The sequence below is a fragment of the Stigmatopora nigra genome, chromosome 1 (assembly GCF_051989575.1).
Source record: "Stigmatopora nigra isolate UIUO_SnigA chromosome 1, RoL_Snig_1.1, whole genome shotgun sequence".
In the NCBI taxonomy this organism is placed as follows: Eukaryota; Metazoa; Chordata; class Actinopteri; order Syngnathiformes; family Syngnathidae; genus Stigmatopora; species Stigmatopora nigra.
In genome coordinates, this window is record NC_135508.1 from 16,352,386 (window position 1) to 16,371,204 (window position 18,819).

Genomic DNA, 18,819 nt, shown 5'->3' on the forward strand with positions numbered 1-18,819 from the left:
TGGAAGTATACCCTAGAAAAGAGAGGAATGAGGGTGAGAAGCAGTAAAACCAAATGCCGTTCTGTAACTGAGAAGATCCAGGGCCAACAGTGCAGAGTGATGAATGTGGAAAGGAAGCAATGTTCCGTCTAAGCTGCACGCATGCGCAATTGTGCACTACTCTCGTCTTCTTTGCGCAGCAGCAATCATATGGCAACCAGTAAATAAAATCCAAATTTTTTTTTCTACCCCTTTTCCTATGATGGTGCCGTTTACGCAGCAGCCAGTGGCAGTAGCTCTGTCCACTCTTATGCTTTTCGTGTTTTACAGCATGTTTTACATGAAAACTTAGAGGGAACATTGACATGCACCTGATTATAGCAGGTGTGATACTGGTGTACCCATACCAAGCAATGATGATGTCGCGCTCAGGGAGCTTGTTTTTCTGCTCAAACCAACAAAAAATTAGAGGGAACATTGAAAGGAAGTGAAGAACCCTTTCCAGAAAGACCCGAACAACTGGAGAAACCAGGTTGGATAGAATTAGAGATGAGACAATAAAAAGGATTGTGAAAGTTAGATATAGCGGAGAGGTCAGAGAACAGACTTTGATGTTTTGGGCATGTCCAGAAGAGAGATTGGGACAGTATTGGTGGAAGATGTTGAGGGTGAACTGCGGGGGGACAGGGCTAGAGGCCAAATAAGGCACTGGTGTTGGGGAGGATGATGCAAAGGGCAGGGTGAAATGAAAAAAAGAAATTTTAATCACACAATTGTCTGCATCACCATGTTGACGTCTAATTAATTACATTTGTTCTTTAAAAGCAATAAATATAACCAGGATTTTATTTTGGGTCTCATGACAAGCGTGGCTTAAAATCAGGGCAGTAGTGCCATTATCAAAATCAATCTAAAGATGTATTTTGATAGTATCAAAGACCAAAACAACCATGAAAAGGCCCTGCAAGCACTACACAGGAAGGTCTGAACCATCATCAACTAGCCCTTAGAATTTAAAGACAAAAACCCTAATCATGAGATTCCATGAGAAGTTCAAAACGAAAGTAGAGATGCTGCAGGATTTGGTGGGTTTGGCTTGTTGCCGGATAAAAGCTCTTCTGTCTCTACTTCCCTCCACCTAAATTAAGTAGCGGCCTCTAAAAAAAAAAAAGCATGGGCCAAATAAAGACCGAGCCAGAGAATCTGCAAGCAACTGAATACTAATCATGCCAATAGGGGAGATGGTTGACCAACGAGTTTTTGCAGGAGATGATATCACCACAACCGAATAATTCTGCCAAGTAGCTTAGTAAGAAAACTAGGAAGCTTAAAAGGGGGTCCAAAACCACCCACTAATGTAAATTTCATAACAAAAATTTGAAAAAAAAGACTTGTGTAAGTGGCATTTGAACACTATTAAAACATGTAAATGAAATTCAACTCAGATCAGAATAAGAAAGCTGTACTTAGATTCAAGCTGTGAACAACCTACTCATTCCCTTCTTTGGCGTTAATAGGCTGTGCACTCACAACCTAGGATAATGAAGGTTCAATACTTTAGGAGGAGAGTGAATGAAGTTATATAACCTGTGTAATATTATATATTCATATTATCTAACAATCTAGGACTCAGACAACATCTGATCACTGATAGTGACACTTTAAGGTTATTTTTTAACAACTATGCATGATGCACAGGGACAAAAGTCTGATAATTGATGTAGGTGAGTGATTTACTACTGATGTGTCAGGATCCAAAATGTGGGTTATTCCACATTGTTTTCAAATATTGTAAAAAAATATGAATAAATAGCATGGACATTTAGAGTAGGATATCAGGTAAGTTTCAGAAATCTGTAGAAATCAGGGATTTCCACACCAGCGATAAACTACCTTGGTATCTCAGTTTTTCCGAAGTGCTTAAATGCAAGTGGGAATTGACACGTCAACATCATTTGCACGATAATGAATGCCAGCGTGTGTTGTCAAAATGGTAGACAACACAAGGTTAGAGATCATATTGGTATAGTTGGCTACATTACTGGCAGATGACAGCTGAAGAAGGCACACTAGGATTACATAACACTTGAGTGCTTGTTATTCACGTGCTTAAAGTAACAATTTGGTTGTTCAACTCTGTGAAGAGAAAAAATACTAAGCACATTAGGATTTTTCCTTCCTTGCAAACTGCAGCATTTTCTGTATGAGCAAAGCTACGTTTGAAGGACCGAGATGTGTTTTAATGATCAGCGCCTTAATGATGACACTAGATCTATTATTTATGTGTACCAGCCCTCTATTCTCTCACCCACTAAAGGCACGAGTGGCTATTGGTATTTTTTATTTTGTAAATATTTAATGCAGCATTTTTAGGGAATTTTGCAAGAAGATGAAAAATAAATCCATTCAGTCATCACAGAGCATTTGTTTTCCATTATTTATGAGAGTAAAACTCGGTAATTTAATCGGTGATGATATATTCACCTATAGTACATTTTACTATCTAGGAAAATAAACGGCCACATAAACCTATATGTGAACAGGCACTCTCGAAACCATTGAGTACAAAAAAAAGTCAAAAATAACAGAGGAAATGCACAAAAGAATCGTTTCCCTTCCCAATGACAGGCAAATGTTTTTAAACAACTTGCAATCACTAAAGACAGCAAGCGTGGTAACTTTATCCAAACCGATATCCATGTGGGGCGGCCCGGTGGGGTGAGTGGTTAGCGCATTTGCCTCACAACTCTGGGGGTCCTGGGTTCAAATCCAGGTTACTTCCACCTGTGTGGAGTTTGCATGTTCTCCCGGGGCATCCCGGTTTCCTCCCACATTCCAAAAACATGAATGGTAGGCTGATTGGACACTAGGTATGGGTGTGAGTGTGCATGGTTGTCTGTTTTCTTGTGCCCTGCGATCGGCTGGCCACCAATTCAGCGTGTCCCCCCGCCTCTGGCCCGAAGTCAGCTGGGATAGGCCCCAGGACCTCCCGTGACCCTAATGAGGATAAAGCGGTTGAAGAATATGAGATGAGAGATGATATGAGATGCTTTGTGAAGCCTCCTCCTGGGACTAAACTCATGGTGGGATAAAGCTGCAGTCGAGCTGTTGTGTGTAGTAACTACTGAAAACATACCCGCTGGGAAGCAAGTGACAAACACATTCCGTTCAGTCGAATGGGCACAGTGGCTTTTATTGGAAGAGTGACTAGGAAGCGAAAATGATTGGCTAACCTAAAAGTGAGCCAAAAGACAAAAATAAAGAATGGAAGCTCTGATAGCAAACAATTTCACAGATCTGGCTGACTTGAAATATAGTTGTGTAAAGTAATCTGGTAGGGACAAAAACTATTTCAATTTTTGGCTTAAGCAAAAATCCCTATGCTAATAATTTGCCTGACAAGATATAAAATTGCAAAAGTTTATAGATTCCAACAATCACACAGTACTCCCACCTTACGGGACAGAAGATTCCGCTGATGAAGCTTAGAAACAAATTTGGAAGGGACTTCTTTCCCTGGATCAGCATCTTTTAAAATGATGTTCCTTCAGAAAAGTGGTCCAACTGGGAGAAACCTCTATTTCTAATTAACTTCGCCAAAATGATTGTTTGTTTGTTGGTGTGCAATGAGTACATTTTGTGTGTATGTGTGTGCTTGTGTGTAAGTGCATGTAATGTGGTGTCAACAGACAACAAAAAGACCATGACTTGAAAAAAGTTGTATGAAGACAAATGTGATCAACTTAAAATGCAGTTATGTGGATCTAAAGGTTGAAGTTGGGCCGTCAAACAAAGTGTATTGTGGATCTGATCCAAACTGTGCATTTGGCTGCACTTGAGAGTTAATGTTTAACAAAATCTATCTAATTTCATAATATGCCTGTGGGTAGCAGTAGCACATAAGTCCAGAACATTGCCAACGACTTTGGGGACTAAAAGCAGCCTGTAAAATAAGTTACAGGACATTGTAAAAACACTAAAATAGGATAAACAATCAAAAAGTGAACTTATTCACTTCGTTCTCTATAGTGTTTTCCAACATCAGATTATGAATGTTTGGTTTTCAATCCAAATTCAAAACATAATAATAATTAAAAAAATAAACCAAAACGTATCCATCAAGTTTGATTAAAGAAACTGCATCATAAATCCAGCATAAAATATGAATCAAACTGTGGCGCTCGAATACAAATAGGTAGGTGAAAGGTGAAAACAAAACAGCTTTCAACACAAAGGAATCTAATTGGGGATTGAATTTCTGTTGTTAAACTGACTGCAGTTTGAATCTTATAAAGCCAGCAAATTCTTGGGTAAATATTAATCACTCACATCTCTAAATGTTCAGTGTGGGAGATACTTTGAAATTGGTGGGAAACAGCAAAGCATGGTGTCAACCCGGCCACCTGTCCACTAATGAAATTAATTCTTTTATTTTCTGAACTGCTTATCTTCACACGGGTGCCAGGGGGTCTGGAGTCTATCCCAGCTGACTTTGGGCCTGAGGCAGGGGACACCCTGAATTGGTCGCCATCCAAACGCAGGGTACGAGGAGATGGGCAACCATTCACACTCCAACATAGGAGCAATTTAGGCCAACCAGCCTACCATGCATATTTTTGGAATGTGAGAGGAAACCGGAGTACCTGGAGAAAACCCACAGAGGCCTGGACATAACATGCAAACTCCACACAAGAGAACCGACCTGGATTCAAACCCAGGAGCCCAAAACTGTGAGGCCGATGAACTAACCACTCAAACGCCGGGCCACCCCGACTAATGAAGTGAAGCTCTGTTGCGTAAAATATTTTGCCAATTAATTTATTTTATATTCCCAATGTCAAAACATTTTTCAAAAGGTAATCCTACTGTTCATACAGTTATGTGTGCTACATTTATTACCAATGTGCATGCATCATTTTGAAATAATAAAAAAACAACATGCCATAACATATTTCCAATGTCGCCAATGTGTGAGTTCTGACCAGCCTTTACTCAACATCAAACATTCCATAGGGGAATAGGAAGTATTAAAAAAGGAAAAAATCCAAGCCAATAAATCAGGGTAAAATTATGGTTAGGTGATTTCACACCAACAACCTTAAAACACTTAACCTTAGCTGTCGTAAAAAAAAGTTGGTTCTCCCTTGTGCTTTGTGCTTGGAGGTGGCAATAAATGAGGCGAAAACTCTCACAAATTTATAAGTGCAGTAGTGGAATGGTTGTTGCGAGAGAAATATTTTGTTTATATTTTGTTCCAGAGGAACCAGAAAAAAAAACACAAGGTTAATCTTTTTTTTTTTCATCTGTATTCCCAATTGCAGCCTCCCTCAGCTCAGTCTCAGTGGGGGTCTAGACTGGTGAGTGTGCCGTGTGTGTTGCTTTAGTAAAGGTCAAGACTTTTACGGCAGCAGCCAATGTTTCTAAACATCATCGGCCAATGGGCCTAAGTCTCTACAGCGTTTTGGGGGTATCAATATAGTGACCTGCTTTACCATGTTGAAAATGCAACCAGTTTGTAAGAAAGAGGAAGCAAACTTTGTGTAGTGACCTTTTTTTCTTCTTCTTTCTTAAACACCAAAGGTTTTCTCCAAGGCGTCCTTAAATAGCAGCCACTCTTGTTTAACTTGCTTACTGGTCACTGATATATACATTTTAAAAAGTGACCTTAACAAAATACATAACAAAATGTTTCCACAGATAGACCGGAAATTTGTTTAGTTAAAAGACAGTCAGCAATTCATATATATATATATTTGGATCAATTTTAAAGCAGCTAAAAACAACAACTCTGGATTCTTAATATTCACTTTCCTCACAATTGTTTAGAATTCTTGGGCTTGAGGATGATGTTCTTTGTTCCCTGGAAGAACATTGCCACTTCAGATTTTAGTGAATTGTGCCAAAGTCTGGGAAGATTGATGCCAAATTCTAACTTTTCCTCACACACTCAATATATTCTAAAATGTCTTGATAAGTATTACTTGGAGATTTTGCCTTCATTGTTCCCTGCATTTAAAGTATGAAATCCTACATGACGGAGAGGTGATACCACCATTGGTTCTCCGTTGGGGGTTTCGGCACTTCTTCATCAACAACTTGCACTCTTCTCCGGAAGCGGTAGCGAATAATTGCAGCAAGATGCCAAACGCTCAACTTTTGACACACGTGATGCCGGATGCCATATTGACCCTCAACTGCTCGTTCATAGTGTTATGGTGATAATGAGGATATGAGTCACTAGAGAAAATTATATCACACACCCTGACTAAGAAGATAACTTTTAAGGCTTAATAAAAGATAATGTCAGCTTTTACCACATTTGCAGAATAGTAAATGTGCTAATTATAAGTTGCTGAGTGTAAACTGAAGTCGAGAAATGGTACAAATACCGTACACTGAAAATACAATGGTGTGTGTGTTTAAAAAAGTGACTAACCACAAAAAAATAATAATATTTTGGAATAAACACGCAGCAAAAGCGAGAAACTTTTGTAGGCATAAACAAGAAGACTTTGTGCTGAGATTTGATCATTCCACACAACACACCATATTAATTTGGTAGCTGTGACATTAAACACTGAGCTCAGTTTATGTGACTATTGAATATGCATTTGTCAACCACAAGTGGTAATCGTGACATTTTCCAAATGAGCAAAACCAAAACATATTTTAACTGTGAAGGGAAATAGCAGACATGATTCCAGCCTCTGAAGCGAACCACCAGGGACTCATTGAAATAATTCAAATTCTATTCATTACCTCGACCGTAGCTGGATAAAGTTTGCTTTCATTACCTTGAAACTCAATGACGATTTCTCTCAGAGCTAATCAGCTCATTTTGGATTTTCGTTTTTGTGTTTGAGTTTATTGATTTACTCTTGTGGCTCCTTAACAAGTATTTGATAAATGTGTATGGACCTTCAGAATAGCCTTGTTTTCTTTTGATAACATTGCATAGGCTCCAGCAAACTATCACGTACCTGTGAGGTTACGGAGTCCCAGCTGTCTCAATCCATAGTAGCCGTCCCGCCTGTAGTTGAGGAAGATGGCAAGTGCATAGCGGCCTTCATACAGCTTGGTACCTCTTATGATTCGCAGGTTCTCCAAAGGGAGGTAGTCAAATTGGTTTAAAGCCACCAGTACGTAGCCGGTCACCTCTCTTATTGACTGCAAAGAAGATATAAAGATGCAGTGGGTGTTTCAATGCAAATAATATGGAAGCGGAGACATGTGAGCACTAACACATTAACGCATTAACGAAGGCAAATTAAATATATTTGTTTGTTGAATGAATGTTAAGTGATACCTTTCCATCAAGTCACTGTCTAATTGGATACACATGTATTGAAAATGTGTTCTTAATAGCAAACCTCCAAAATGAGTCATTTTAAAATCAGCAGTACACCAGATTGCACATATTCACCAAACTGGCATGTATGCATTTCTAATTTGCTGGCACTATTTTTTTCTTTGACCAAATGAGTTAAGTATTTAGTGTAGACCTCTTGATGAGTCAATGTAAAAAATTGAAAGATCAGAATTAAATTTAGTTTGGCTTGTTTTAAACATGCATTATGTGCCGATAAAAACACAGCGAAAGCAGGAATGACAGGAGCTTCCATATTGTGGATCACAGTTGGGCCAAGCAATTGTGGCGCGAAAAGAATGGAACCTCAGACAAAATTGGATGTGCTTATTAGTTAGATTACACCGTGTCAATCACATAGAATGAGAGAATAACATAAAAAACATTCATTTCAATGGAGACTTGGATTAGCATACTTATTATAGAGCATGTTTCCTACTGCGAGGACTGTCAGGAAGTCCTTGTATTACAAAAAAATGTTTATTGGAGAGCAAACTGTTATTTTACTTGGTGTCTCAGCTTCTGAAAGAAATAAAAAAAGTCTTCATTCTCGCAGGGGATTCTTAACTCCGCCCCCTGGTTGGAACTCATTCCCTACCATTACTATGACCCCCACTGTGGCCTTGTGTTCACTGCTGGGTGTTTGCGGAGCTCAACTAGCTATCATTATCTTCACGTAAAGCCCCGGGTGCCCACTGAGGGTGCGTCGTCGGCCGACCCATGCTCGATGCTGCTCCCGCTGTGCACCCTTGTCCCGTTCTAGCCCCCGGTACAGAAAACACTAAAACTATAAACACAACAGTTTCTTGTTGCTTGGCAACCCCAAGAAAAGTCTTCAAGTGAGAGCAAGGAGAGCAGTAAAAATACTTAACATTTTATGGTAAATCGGCTAATTAAATTAAAGGATTATAGTGCCCTTTCTCAGACGTTTCCCTAGCACTGAATTAATTCATAGCCTCTTTGTGATTAAACACACACACACATGTATATAAAAATTCAAGCTTTCTAAATAAATTGTCTTCAGAGGTGCTGACAACATCAAAATCAAGGGAGATTCTGCAGAAACCAAGAACCGTTTGATGGCTGAAGGACACTTCACAGACTGTGTACAGATAGAAATAATGTTTATAATTTTTGTATGTAATAAACATGCTTTTTGGAAGACTTCTTAGATGGTCACTTAATAATTTCCTCTATGTCAGCAAATGAGCTGAGGCCAATACTGAAAACCAAACATGTTGAATTTAATCATGGGACTGCAGAAGGTGCTGAATGTGAGGAGACAGGAATATCTCCGTAACCTTGATATGTAGTCGAAAAACACTTTGGTGACTTATGTTTTGCCGAAAACAGTTTCATAACATAAATGCAGCAGTTATGCCAAAAAAATATAATATGCCAAAGCGTGAAGGTAGACTACACTTTTGAAGGTTGTCATTATCTCACTGGCATTCTGTTTGGTTATTTTAAATGCTATGTGCCAGCGATTTGAAGGAAAATCAATAAGTTCAAGTTCGTAGGTCAGAGGTGCAATGTAAGAGCATTGTCGTGTGTCATTGAGTTTTAAGTGCAGTAGATCAGTATTGGTTGTTTTCTTCTGTAAATGGCTGGCAGATGACGAGATGCAAAGTCATCATTGACCACCGAGACAAGTGTACGAAAATACCTCCCCCAGAGGGGTGGCAATATAAATCAGAGACCATACCACGAGCCAGCTTTGGAGCATGTGTTTGCAAAAGTAGACCAATTGTTTCTGCCAAAGAATAGACTGAAAACAGCAGACTCATATGGCCCATGTCTCATGATGACATGTGTCTTGATTGCTGCTGACTAAGCGCACAAGTAAAAATCAACTATCCAAAGGAAAATTTACCAACTTAGACAGCAAGCCAAGACCCTAGCATTGTCACAAAGGGTTGGTATTCATTGTTTTGTGTCACGGGCTAAGAAAAGTAAATATGGTTCTTCACTAGGTAAACTATGTATGACCAGTATAAATTGTGCAGAAAATAAATGCATCTAATACATCAAAGTCACTTAATTTCAAAACCACATGAGTCCAAAACTGAATTGGACATATTGCACATCTTTATGGTGATGAATGTAATTTGACGCATATGGCTTGAGGCATTAATCCTTTATGGGAGCTCACTTGAATGAATTTGCTTAAATGAAATGTGTCATATCATTTTGCCAAATTTAAAGAATTTTCACCTATTAAGGATGCATTTAGTTTCCTACAAGACAGATTGTGCCAGACAAAATTGGATTCGATTAGTCCGCACAACAAAAAGTGCCCAACTCACAAGGATACCCAAAAACCCTTACGACGACTTAAAATGACCAATGTGTTTTTGGTTAAGTGTCCAGGCTAAAATTTCCTCCACAAGCTTTGGAGCACCTTGCCAGTGAATATGCAAAGAAACATCCGCTTTGTCTTTCAAGGAACCGCCTCAGGGTTGCACTCTGGATTTTGAGAAAACGCCAGCGTATGATCATTTCAAAAGGCCTTTGAAAAACTGTGCTCACAGATGATTAGACTTCATGGATTGGCACATTTGTGAGAGTCAGTGCTGACTTATCAAACGAGAACGGATTAGGTCGGGAAAAGGAATGTTAGAATGAAAAGATTACCAAGATGACCTTATTTCACTTTTCTTTCCTCAAGTCACAACTGCATTGGGAAAATAATGAGATACTTGAGCATTTGATGCAACAAGACTACAATAAAAGCGCCATGCGGTCCTCTTTGTAAATTATAATAAGATGGTTGTTTGAGGATGTTTTGACAAAGTCACAAACATTGGGAAAGTTTATGGACAGGAGGTGTAGTGACACGAAGGAGGGAAAAATAGCACGCGCAATTTAAGTATAATTAATTGCACATCTGCTTCTGTGATCTGGATGAGCAGTAAGGTAAACAAGGAGGCGAAAAAAGAGAGAAGAGAAGGGAAAAAGGCTTATGAAACTCAGAAGGGAGGAAAACTTGATGGATAAAGGGCAAAAAGGCATTGAGCTGTGGAAAATATAATAACGTGGTTACAATACAAGAGATGGGACACATATTATGGTGATTACGACTCATTTCCATACATATAGAGCACTCTGCCAGTGAGTCAAGGAGAGTGCAGTGGTGCATGTCAGCAGAGACTCTCAACAGTTTGAGCCCAAGGAATTGGCAGCGGCGGGCCGTGCAATCTGAATCCTCCACGTGGTGGCAAAGTCAATGGGCGGGCTGGGACCTGTTTACCAATTCGCTTCAATGGGCTACGTAAGAGCTGCGTGCACCCCTTCACCTCATATGGCTATTTGGCTGCTAAATATGCTGAGAGCACTCGGGTGTGACATTCAAGATTTGGAGAAATCCTGTGGAGTATTAAAAAAAAAAAAGAAGAAAGAAATTTAGGCCTTTGAGTGGGCCATTGACTTTGAGATAAAAAGAGCCCAATCCAGGAAAATGTCACTGTGAAGATGTCTTCAGAAACCACCAAATTCCTTCTTTTTTTGGTATGTGGCATTGCTTAACTGAGGTAAACTCTAATTGTAGAGCCAGTTTTGAAACAAAATACCAACTAACAGTCCTAGCTTATTTGATTATCCATCGATTAACCATTTTCAAGTTTTCCTACTTTATTTCTTCCTTCATACAGAAGCAACAACACAATAAAATACTCACAATTGTGAGCACTAAACAATACAGAAACTAGAATTGCAAAGACTGTTTAACATGTTAAAACAAGAAATGTTACTTCTATTTCGAGGATAATCATGGGCAAAATCTGAACAAATCCAAAATTGTGAAGGGGGCATTGGATTTGAGTGCACAGATCAACAGAAGAGACAGTAAGATAGCATTTTTTCTATTATTTTTAGAATATTATACCTAAAATGATGTTAAGGCAGCCTATTGTTGTGAGTTTGATGCCGTGCCATTGATTGTGTGTTTATAACTGAGTGGCCTAAAGCATCAGTTGAGTTTCTGGCTTGCAGTAGTGACACTTATTGTCTCAGACAGGCTGGCCATCTCACAAAAGATTGTTTTATAAGAGGCTTCTGCAAGGCACCATGTGTTGTCAGGATACATTTTGGGTTAAGAAAAAAAAAAATCAACTCACCAAAATGGAGTGTGTGAAGGCCATCATCACATTCCCCCAAAATGTGACACTGTGGCAAAACCTTGTGGACATAAATGACACAAGGGGATGCGAGAGTAGCAATTTTTCTCACACGAGAAGAAAACAGAAAATGTACAAATGCAGTGGAGGTTACAAATATAGATTGTGGCCTATTGACTTCTCACAGAGCAAACTACCATGCCAGAACAGCCTTACTGATGTACAGAAAAGTGGAAACAGCCGTCTCAACTTGTAGCCAAATGATCGTGTTTCTGTTGTCTCCTTTTAGGCACTTAGTAAACTACAAATGCATTCAGGCTAGATAACCAAGCTGCAGCGATGTGAATGAAAACAGTGTCAGATTCTGAAAAAGCCTTGAATCCGTGTGCAATGCATGTGTGTTTGTGATAAGGGTAGCCATTTCTGTCATGTGTGCTTGTGACACAAAGCACGTAGCGCTGCTGAGCTGCTTCATTACCCCTGAATCAAATCCTAATCGCTGATGGATGTCCTGATTTGTCGCGACACAAGGTATTTGTCTTTGTGTGCATACTGGTGTGTTTGACTGCACAACTGCTCGGATGTTATAGCATCTAACCAGGCTAGAAATCCCTTTAGACCAATGGAATACATGCCAGAAAGAACATTTCACAGTTAAAGGAGAGCTCATACCAATCCGTCTGAATATTAAGCGCGGCTTCTGGGTAGCCGTGGCACATTTGTTAGAACTGGTCATCCAGTTATCAGAGGGTCCATGGTAGAAGTCATTTACTGGGACGATTATTTAAACATCTTACCCATATGTGCAGATGTCTTTGGCAAATTTTGAGATTAAGAAATCACATGTAAACTGTTCCCGAACACAAATGTGTAATTAAATGGGTTGTCTGGAAAAGCTAAGGTTTTTAAAGATGCTTTTTCACCCTTCAGTCTCAGTGGCAGGTAAAAGGCAAGCCCTTTAAACATCCCTCTTGGCGGCAGACATCTGCCGCTATTATTTGCCGTAATGTTGCTATCCCATCAGGCCACTCACTCTCCATTGTGCTGAGCGCTTCGGAGTTGATTTAGTGCATTAATTAGGGCTCCATTTCAAGGTGTCATGGACAATATTTTACAATTTGATAAGCAAAAGATGCCCATGGGATTATCTTGACGACATGCGAGGGCTTGGTTGTGGCAAACTTTCATGGCCATATCTTTTAATTTAATGGAAATCACTTGCCTCTCAGTGGCAAAGAAGCTGCAAGACACTCATCTCTGAAACCAACTGTGCGCCATGTCTGCTTTCATCAGTCAAGACAAAGAAGCAGAAACGAGCACACACACACGCGTAAAGCTGAAAAGGTTGGGAAAAACCAAGTAGTACTCGCATTATATTTATTTTTACATGTCCTCCCCGACACTGGGAAAATTCCTCCTGACATCCAAACTCCAAAAACACTTTGGCCATTGTGGGAGGGCACTTCCTTTATTTCCCTGTCAGTGATGTCTATTATTTTCAGGATGTGTCTTGGATTATCAACTTGACTTTTTTTTTTTTTTAAATCTATCAGCAAAATACTAGCAGCACTCAGGATCAGTATAAGAAAATAGCTGTTCTCTTAAAAAAAAGAAGAGAAATGAAAAAAGCAACCCTAAATTACCAAACAATACCATGCATCAGGGTACCAGGGCAGGGTACAATTGTTTTTGCTCCAAAAGGACTATAATAATGCCTGCACTGCTTTGGTAAAGTTCCAATAGTGCTAACCTTGTCTCGGCCTCCCTAATCAAAGTGTATGATTTGCATGGGACCAAACTCCTCTTCAGATATGATTCAGAATTATGGCATCATTATTTTATGAAGTGGCCCTGAGCATGCCATTGTACTACATGGCACGCAAAAAATTAATCATCCAGAGAGTGAAACCAAGGGGTCAGGAATAAAAGCTCTTGAAAAGCTCACTGGCCTTGTTTCCAACATGTTCAATACCTAATTGTTAATACTACGACGAGAAACACAAGCACACTTCTTCCGAGGGCCAAAATATAGATCAAACAAATGTTCGCAGAAGATGGCTCCTTTTTTTATGAACAGAAAAGTTGCATTGAGACTGGATCAGGATCAGATGAATACTAACAAATCCACTTTATGGACTAATCTTTATAGGCATAATGACTTGTATGAAGCCATTTAGTTGGTCGACAACACAGTTTAGGGCTGACACTATAAATACAATAAGAAATTATGAGTGTGAAAGATTGTGCAGGGCTTGAGGTAAACTTTTTCAGGAACTGGACTGTGCCAAAATTAATCTTGAACTATGAACTGCTAACTGCTTGAGTATCAGTTGCAGTCTGCAGCCCTGTCAAGCTAAGAAAACAAGTGTGACTAGTAGTAGAAAAAAACTATGATTTTTTTTAAATCAAATTATAATTGCTATTTACAACATTGATTTAAAAAAGAAATATTTTCAGCATTATTTGGTAAATGCTTTAAATAAATCATTCAAAATATGACCAACAAATGACGTTGGAAAGCGCCCACATACAGCTTAAGTCCAAATATTACCATGAATTATAAACAATAGCACGTTTTAATTTTTTTCACTGTGATTGATGGCTTATGAATTGATGATAAGGAATTATTGAGAATTGCCGTACGTACTGATCATTGATATTTCAAACATACAGTACTCAAATAAGCTTTGATTTCATGCATGTTATGGGTTTACCACGATGATGGCCTCGATTTAATATTTCATTGCCAGCCCCCGAAGTACAAATGCATTGGACCTCAAAAGCCATCAATGTAAGCTGATTAGAAAATAATTGTCAAATAGTTTATTATCATGGTTGCAAAAGAAATGTACTCAAACTGGATTTCATGAAACTCATGTAAAAACTCTCTGGTTTCATCACCCTGACATATTTTTTCAAGAAAATAAATCACATGAACAAGACACTACTACTTCTGTAAATTGCAGCAATGATCATTGTTTTCTTTGGAAAAAGCTCCAGTAAAAATGTGATATTTTTGTGCTGGTCGAGTGATGTACCAAAGGGTCAAACAATCTCGTTTTCAAATATGATTAGACACAAAGAAATGGAATTGCTGAATATAAGGGGCACTCTTAGTTTGAATTATACTTAGCGACTTGTTTTTCTTCATTCATTACATTCTGCACGTTGGTAACAACATTCTTCACAGGCGGGGTGTCGAATTGTAAAATACATTTATGTTAACCTTACAGGGACTCCAATAATGGATGAATGGATCGTAATCTACATGAAATAAGTTTCTTTGTTTGCCACCCAAGAGAACCAAGAAGACATCTACCTCACTGGTCTCTTACGAGAAGCACACAGACATGACAATGTCATCCGTCTGACTGTGTCACTCCCGGGTGGTGCTTGCTGCAGATAAAGCGTTTGAAAAGTGTTGCTGTCTTCATGTGACACGCCGCTAACCTGAGTGTCCTTCATCTCTCTTCAGTTCTTTGTTTTTAAAGCCAACATGAAAGGGGTGGGAATAGAATGGTCATGTATATATGAATGTTAGTTGTATTGCATAGATATGTCTAGTCCCAGAACTCTGTGGCTGCTTTGGCATCCTGCCTTGAGACTGGTAGCTCTGGCCGTATTGATTAAACTTTAATGAAGAGTCTGTGAGCATAGGTGACACCATTAGCTGCTTGCGGGCCACAGGGGTGAATTGGCACTGTTCTCTTATTCACTACTGGGAAATGGGTCAGTCTGAGTGACAGGCCGCCGGTGGACAACAAACATGGAGGGTGATGCCAAGGCAAAGGCAGAGACAACCTTATCGTTAAGCAAACTCACGTTATAATTTCACATGGTATGTATGTATGTATGAATATATATATATATATATATATATATATATATATATATATATATATATATATATATATATATATATATATATATATATATATATATATATATATATATATATATATATATATATATATATATATATATATATATATATATATATATATATATATATATATATATATATATATATATATATATATATATATATATATATATATATATATATATATATATATATATATATATATATATATATATATATATATATATATATATATATATATATATATATATAATTTTTTGTATGTATGAATATATATACATATACACACACACACACACACACATATATACATGAAAAAAATGTCCTAGTTGGACATCAAAATAATATTTATATGGCACACTGCTTTTCTGTAAATAATTAATGCAAAGACAGAAAAAAGTTGTCACTTCATCACAGTGCAAAACATATATTTACATTGTCTGTAATTATGATATTAGTATGTTTACTATTGATCCCAATAACAAACACAATACCAAAACACCACTTGTGTATTTTATGTACCTTTGAGCTATCATAGATCATTTGAAAAAAAGATATGCTGGTTTTTGTTGTTGTATGCTATACGTTGCCTAAACATGTATTTTGCACATAGAGTGAACCTTCAGCATGACCTACAAGGGAAGATTTATGTATGATCTGATGGAGTGACGGGAAAATAAAATGAATCTGTAGATGGGGACCATAGGAAAGTCAGAGATCCGCTTTGGAACCAAAGTGATCGCTGAGCCAGTCCATCTATCTAACTGCCAGTTCATCCCAACCATATCACTGTGACAGAGGCAACCACTGCCATACGCACACATGCACAATCTCCAGATTGTAATTTTAGCAGAGCAGCTGCTTTTGTCTGCAGTAAAACTGACACTCCAGTAACTCCTATACCATCCTGCCTCTCATTTCAGGCCTCGGTCTCATTTTCATCTTTGAGTTTATGCACCGTATGTCTCTATATAAAGAATATACTCAAATGATAAAAATGGCAATTTACTATGAAACAGTACAACTCTTGCTCAGTTTCATCCCCCAAACATTTTTGGTTGTCTATTAAACATACATGTTTTTTTTTTCTCAATCCATCTCTCTAATGTACCTTACTCCTGTATACAAATCGTTAATCACAACTAGCTAAATATGTATTTGTTTTATTCTGAGGTGAGCTCATTAATAAGAAAAACAGGTGATCATCAAACTGTATAAAGTCATGGTGGGAGTCTCTTTGCACCAAATAGTTCCCTAGGTAACCACCTAAACTCCAGGGACCTGACCTCCCTCACATCCACTTAACAATCCCCAGATGTCTAATTGTTTCCCTAATGATGCTGAGCCTAATGGGACTGTTTATGGTGTTCATTTTATAGCACTGGCCCAGTAATTAGACTGCATGCACTTCATTAAACAGCACGAAGTGGATGGCGCACACATTTATCTGTCCATGGTGCTGAGGCTTGTAAATTACACACACGCGCACAAACGCATGCGTGCAATAGCTCTGTCCATGGTGTTGAAACAACAGTGGCTTCATTTTGAACTTTCCACACCATTGTCGTGATTTATAAGAATAAACCTGTCAGGAAAATGTACATAGGAGTACTTAACCTGCACAATTCGATTCTGGTTAATTTATTATGAGCATTTAACACCATTAGTTTCAGTATAACTTGTAGGCTAGCCATCAAAATATTTGGATGTTGCTTTTAACACACTGTACAAAATATGGGAATGATTCAGTAAACAAATACAAACTGTGGGCTTCTGATACTTAAAATGCCAGTTACCATGGGTTTAAAAAGCTCACCATATAACATGTTAACTGCTTTGGAGTTTTATTAGCAAGTTTTATTTTTACTTGACTGCACTTTTAACTCTGACTTTAATGTAAAGCGATCTTTCCCCATTAAATAAAAGGAAACATGATCAATGCATATGACCCTCACCAAACACTCCAAGAAAATATTGTGTAAACCCCTTTGAAGTAAGGGAAAAAAAACACTTTAGAGTATTCTTATTCTTGACTTCAAAAGGTTGTTACACATTTTCTATATAATACACATTCATATGATGTGAAACATGAAGACTAAGGTCATGTCTATTAGTAGAAAGGTATTTCACAAAGGGAACTTTCGCCACGGTCTTGCTAAACAAATACAAAAATGCACATTTTGGGAAAAAATGAAGTTTGATATAAGCTGATATTTTAAAAACATGTAAGTTGGGTCAAGTACCATTGTGGAAATAACTCATTGAATCTTTGTCCATAGACAACATGGAATATGGAATGTATTGCTAAGTGATACGTTTTTTTGGATTAGGTGTATTTTATTCATGATCTTTGCAAAACTTCTATCTACTGCACTAAAACATCTTTGGAATGCCAAGCAAAGATACCTGGCCAGGAGCTCACAGAAGCTGGATAAATTGTCAGGGAACAAAGAGATTTTTTCTCTGGCCCATGATCACGGCTCAGTTAAAAAAAAAAATGGAATTGGCTGTCAGCCTTACATTTGATATGAATAATGTGTCATTTACACATCAGCTCAAGCCACTCCTGGAACTACAATTATCCTTTTTTATCCTTTCATTCCTAAAGTCTCAGTTATGGTAAATTTCCATTTGTGTTGTTAATGAAAAATAATGCCTACCGTTAATAATTACTCTGTTCATCAGGTGTCCCTTAACTATAGTACACCATGATAGTATTAAAATGCAATTTGTAGCAATAAAAGATTTCCCAAATGTAGTTTGTAGTAAAAAAAAAAAAAAGAAAAAGAAAATCGCCTCCACTTCATCAATAAGCCATTAAATTTATGTGCCACTGAAAATTCATTTTGGGGTAATTAGTTACACTTGCTGGAAGGATTCGATGGTAAGGTTCCACTGATGAACTGGCACATTGGAATGGCCATGAGTTTAAGGTACTACACAATGAGCATTTGGTGGGCATAATCAACGTATGGTATCTCACCTTGAGGAAAGAGAGGTTGCGGTTCCGATCAATGCTGGTTATCTCCAGGTTTCCCATGACAACTTCACAGTTTTCGTAGAGCTTCCTCAAGGTGCGATACTGCTGGTCCAGGTCGGAAAGGGTGCTCAATTTATTCTCTGTTCCTGGGCAAACTGGAGACAAAAAAATGAACAAATTAACACTTATATAATTGTACTCTACATCGCCCTACATAACACAATTCCAGTTGACACATAAATCAGCCTGGGTGTCAAGTTTTTGACGTGAAGGTTAAAATATCATGGAAAAGAAAAAAAAAGAAAAAACATCCGACAGACTGCTGCAACATTGAACTTGCGCTGATGCCAAACAACACCCATAGCTCATAAGTTCCTATATTGCTTTATAGATCGTTTGCTCCGCAAAGATTAGTGTGCGGCCCTTTCTTCACTTGGTGATCCTCCATATTGCTGTGGGTACTCAGGGTGCACCAACCATGGCGGAGAGGGGACCT

At 38.2% G+C, this 18,819-nt stretch overlaps 1 protein-coding gene across 3 annotated transcripts in view; it reads right to left on the bottom strand.

Moving 5' to 3' along the window:
- The window catches only part of LOC144196524 (receptor tyrosine-protein kinase erbB-4-like), a 142,212-nt gene that overhangs the window by 59,590 nt on the left and 63,803 nt on the right, over positions 1-18,819 (bottom strand). For all 3 annotated transcript variants that reach the window (XM_077716794.1, XM_077716803.1, XM_077716783.1), the window contains exons 2-3: positions 18,327-18,478; positions 6,960-7,146 (exon numbers count right to left, since the gene is read on the bottom strand). In XM_077716794.1, coding sequence (XP_077572920.1) covers positions 6,960-7,146; positions 18,327-18,478 — 339 coding nt within the window. The remainder of the gene's footprint in view (positions 1-6,959; positions 7,147-18,326; positions 18,479-18,819) is intronic.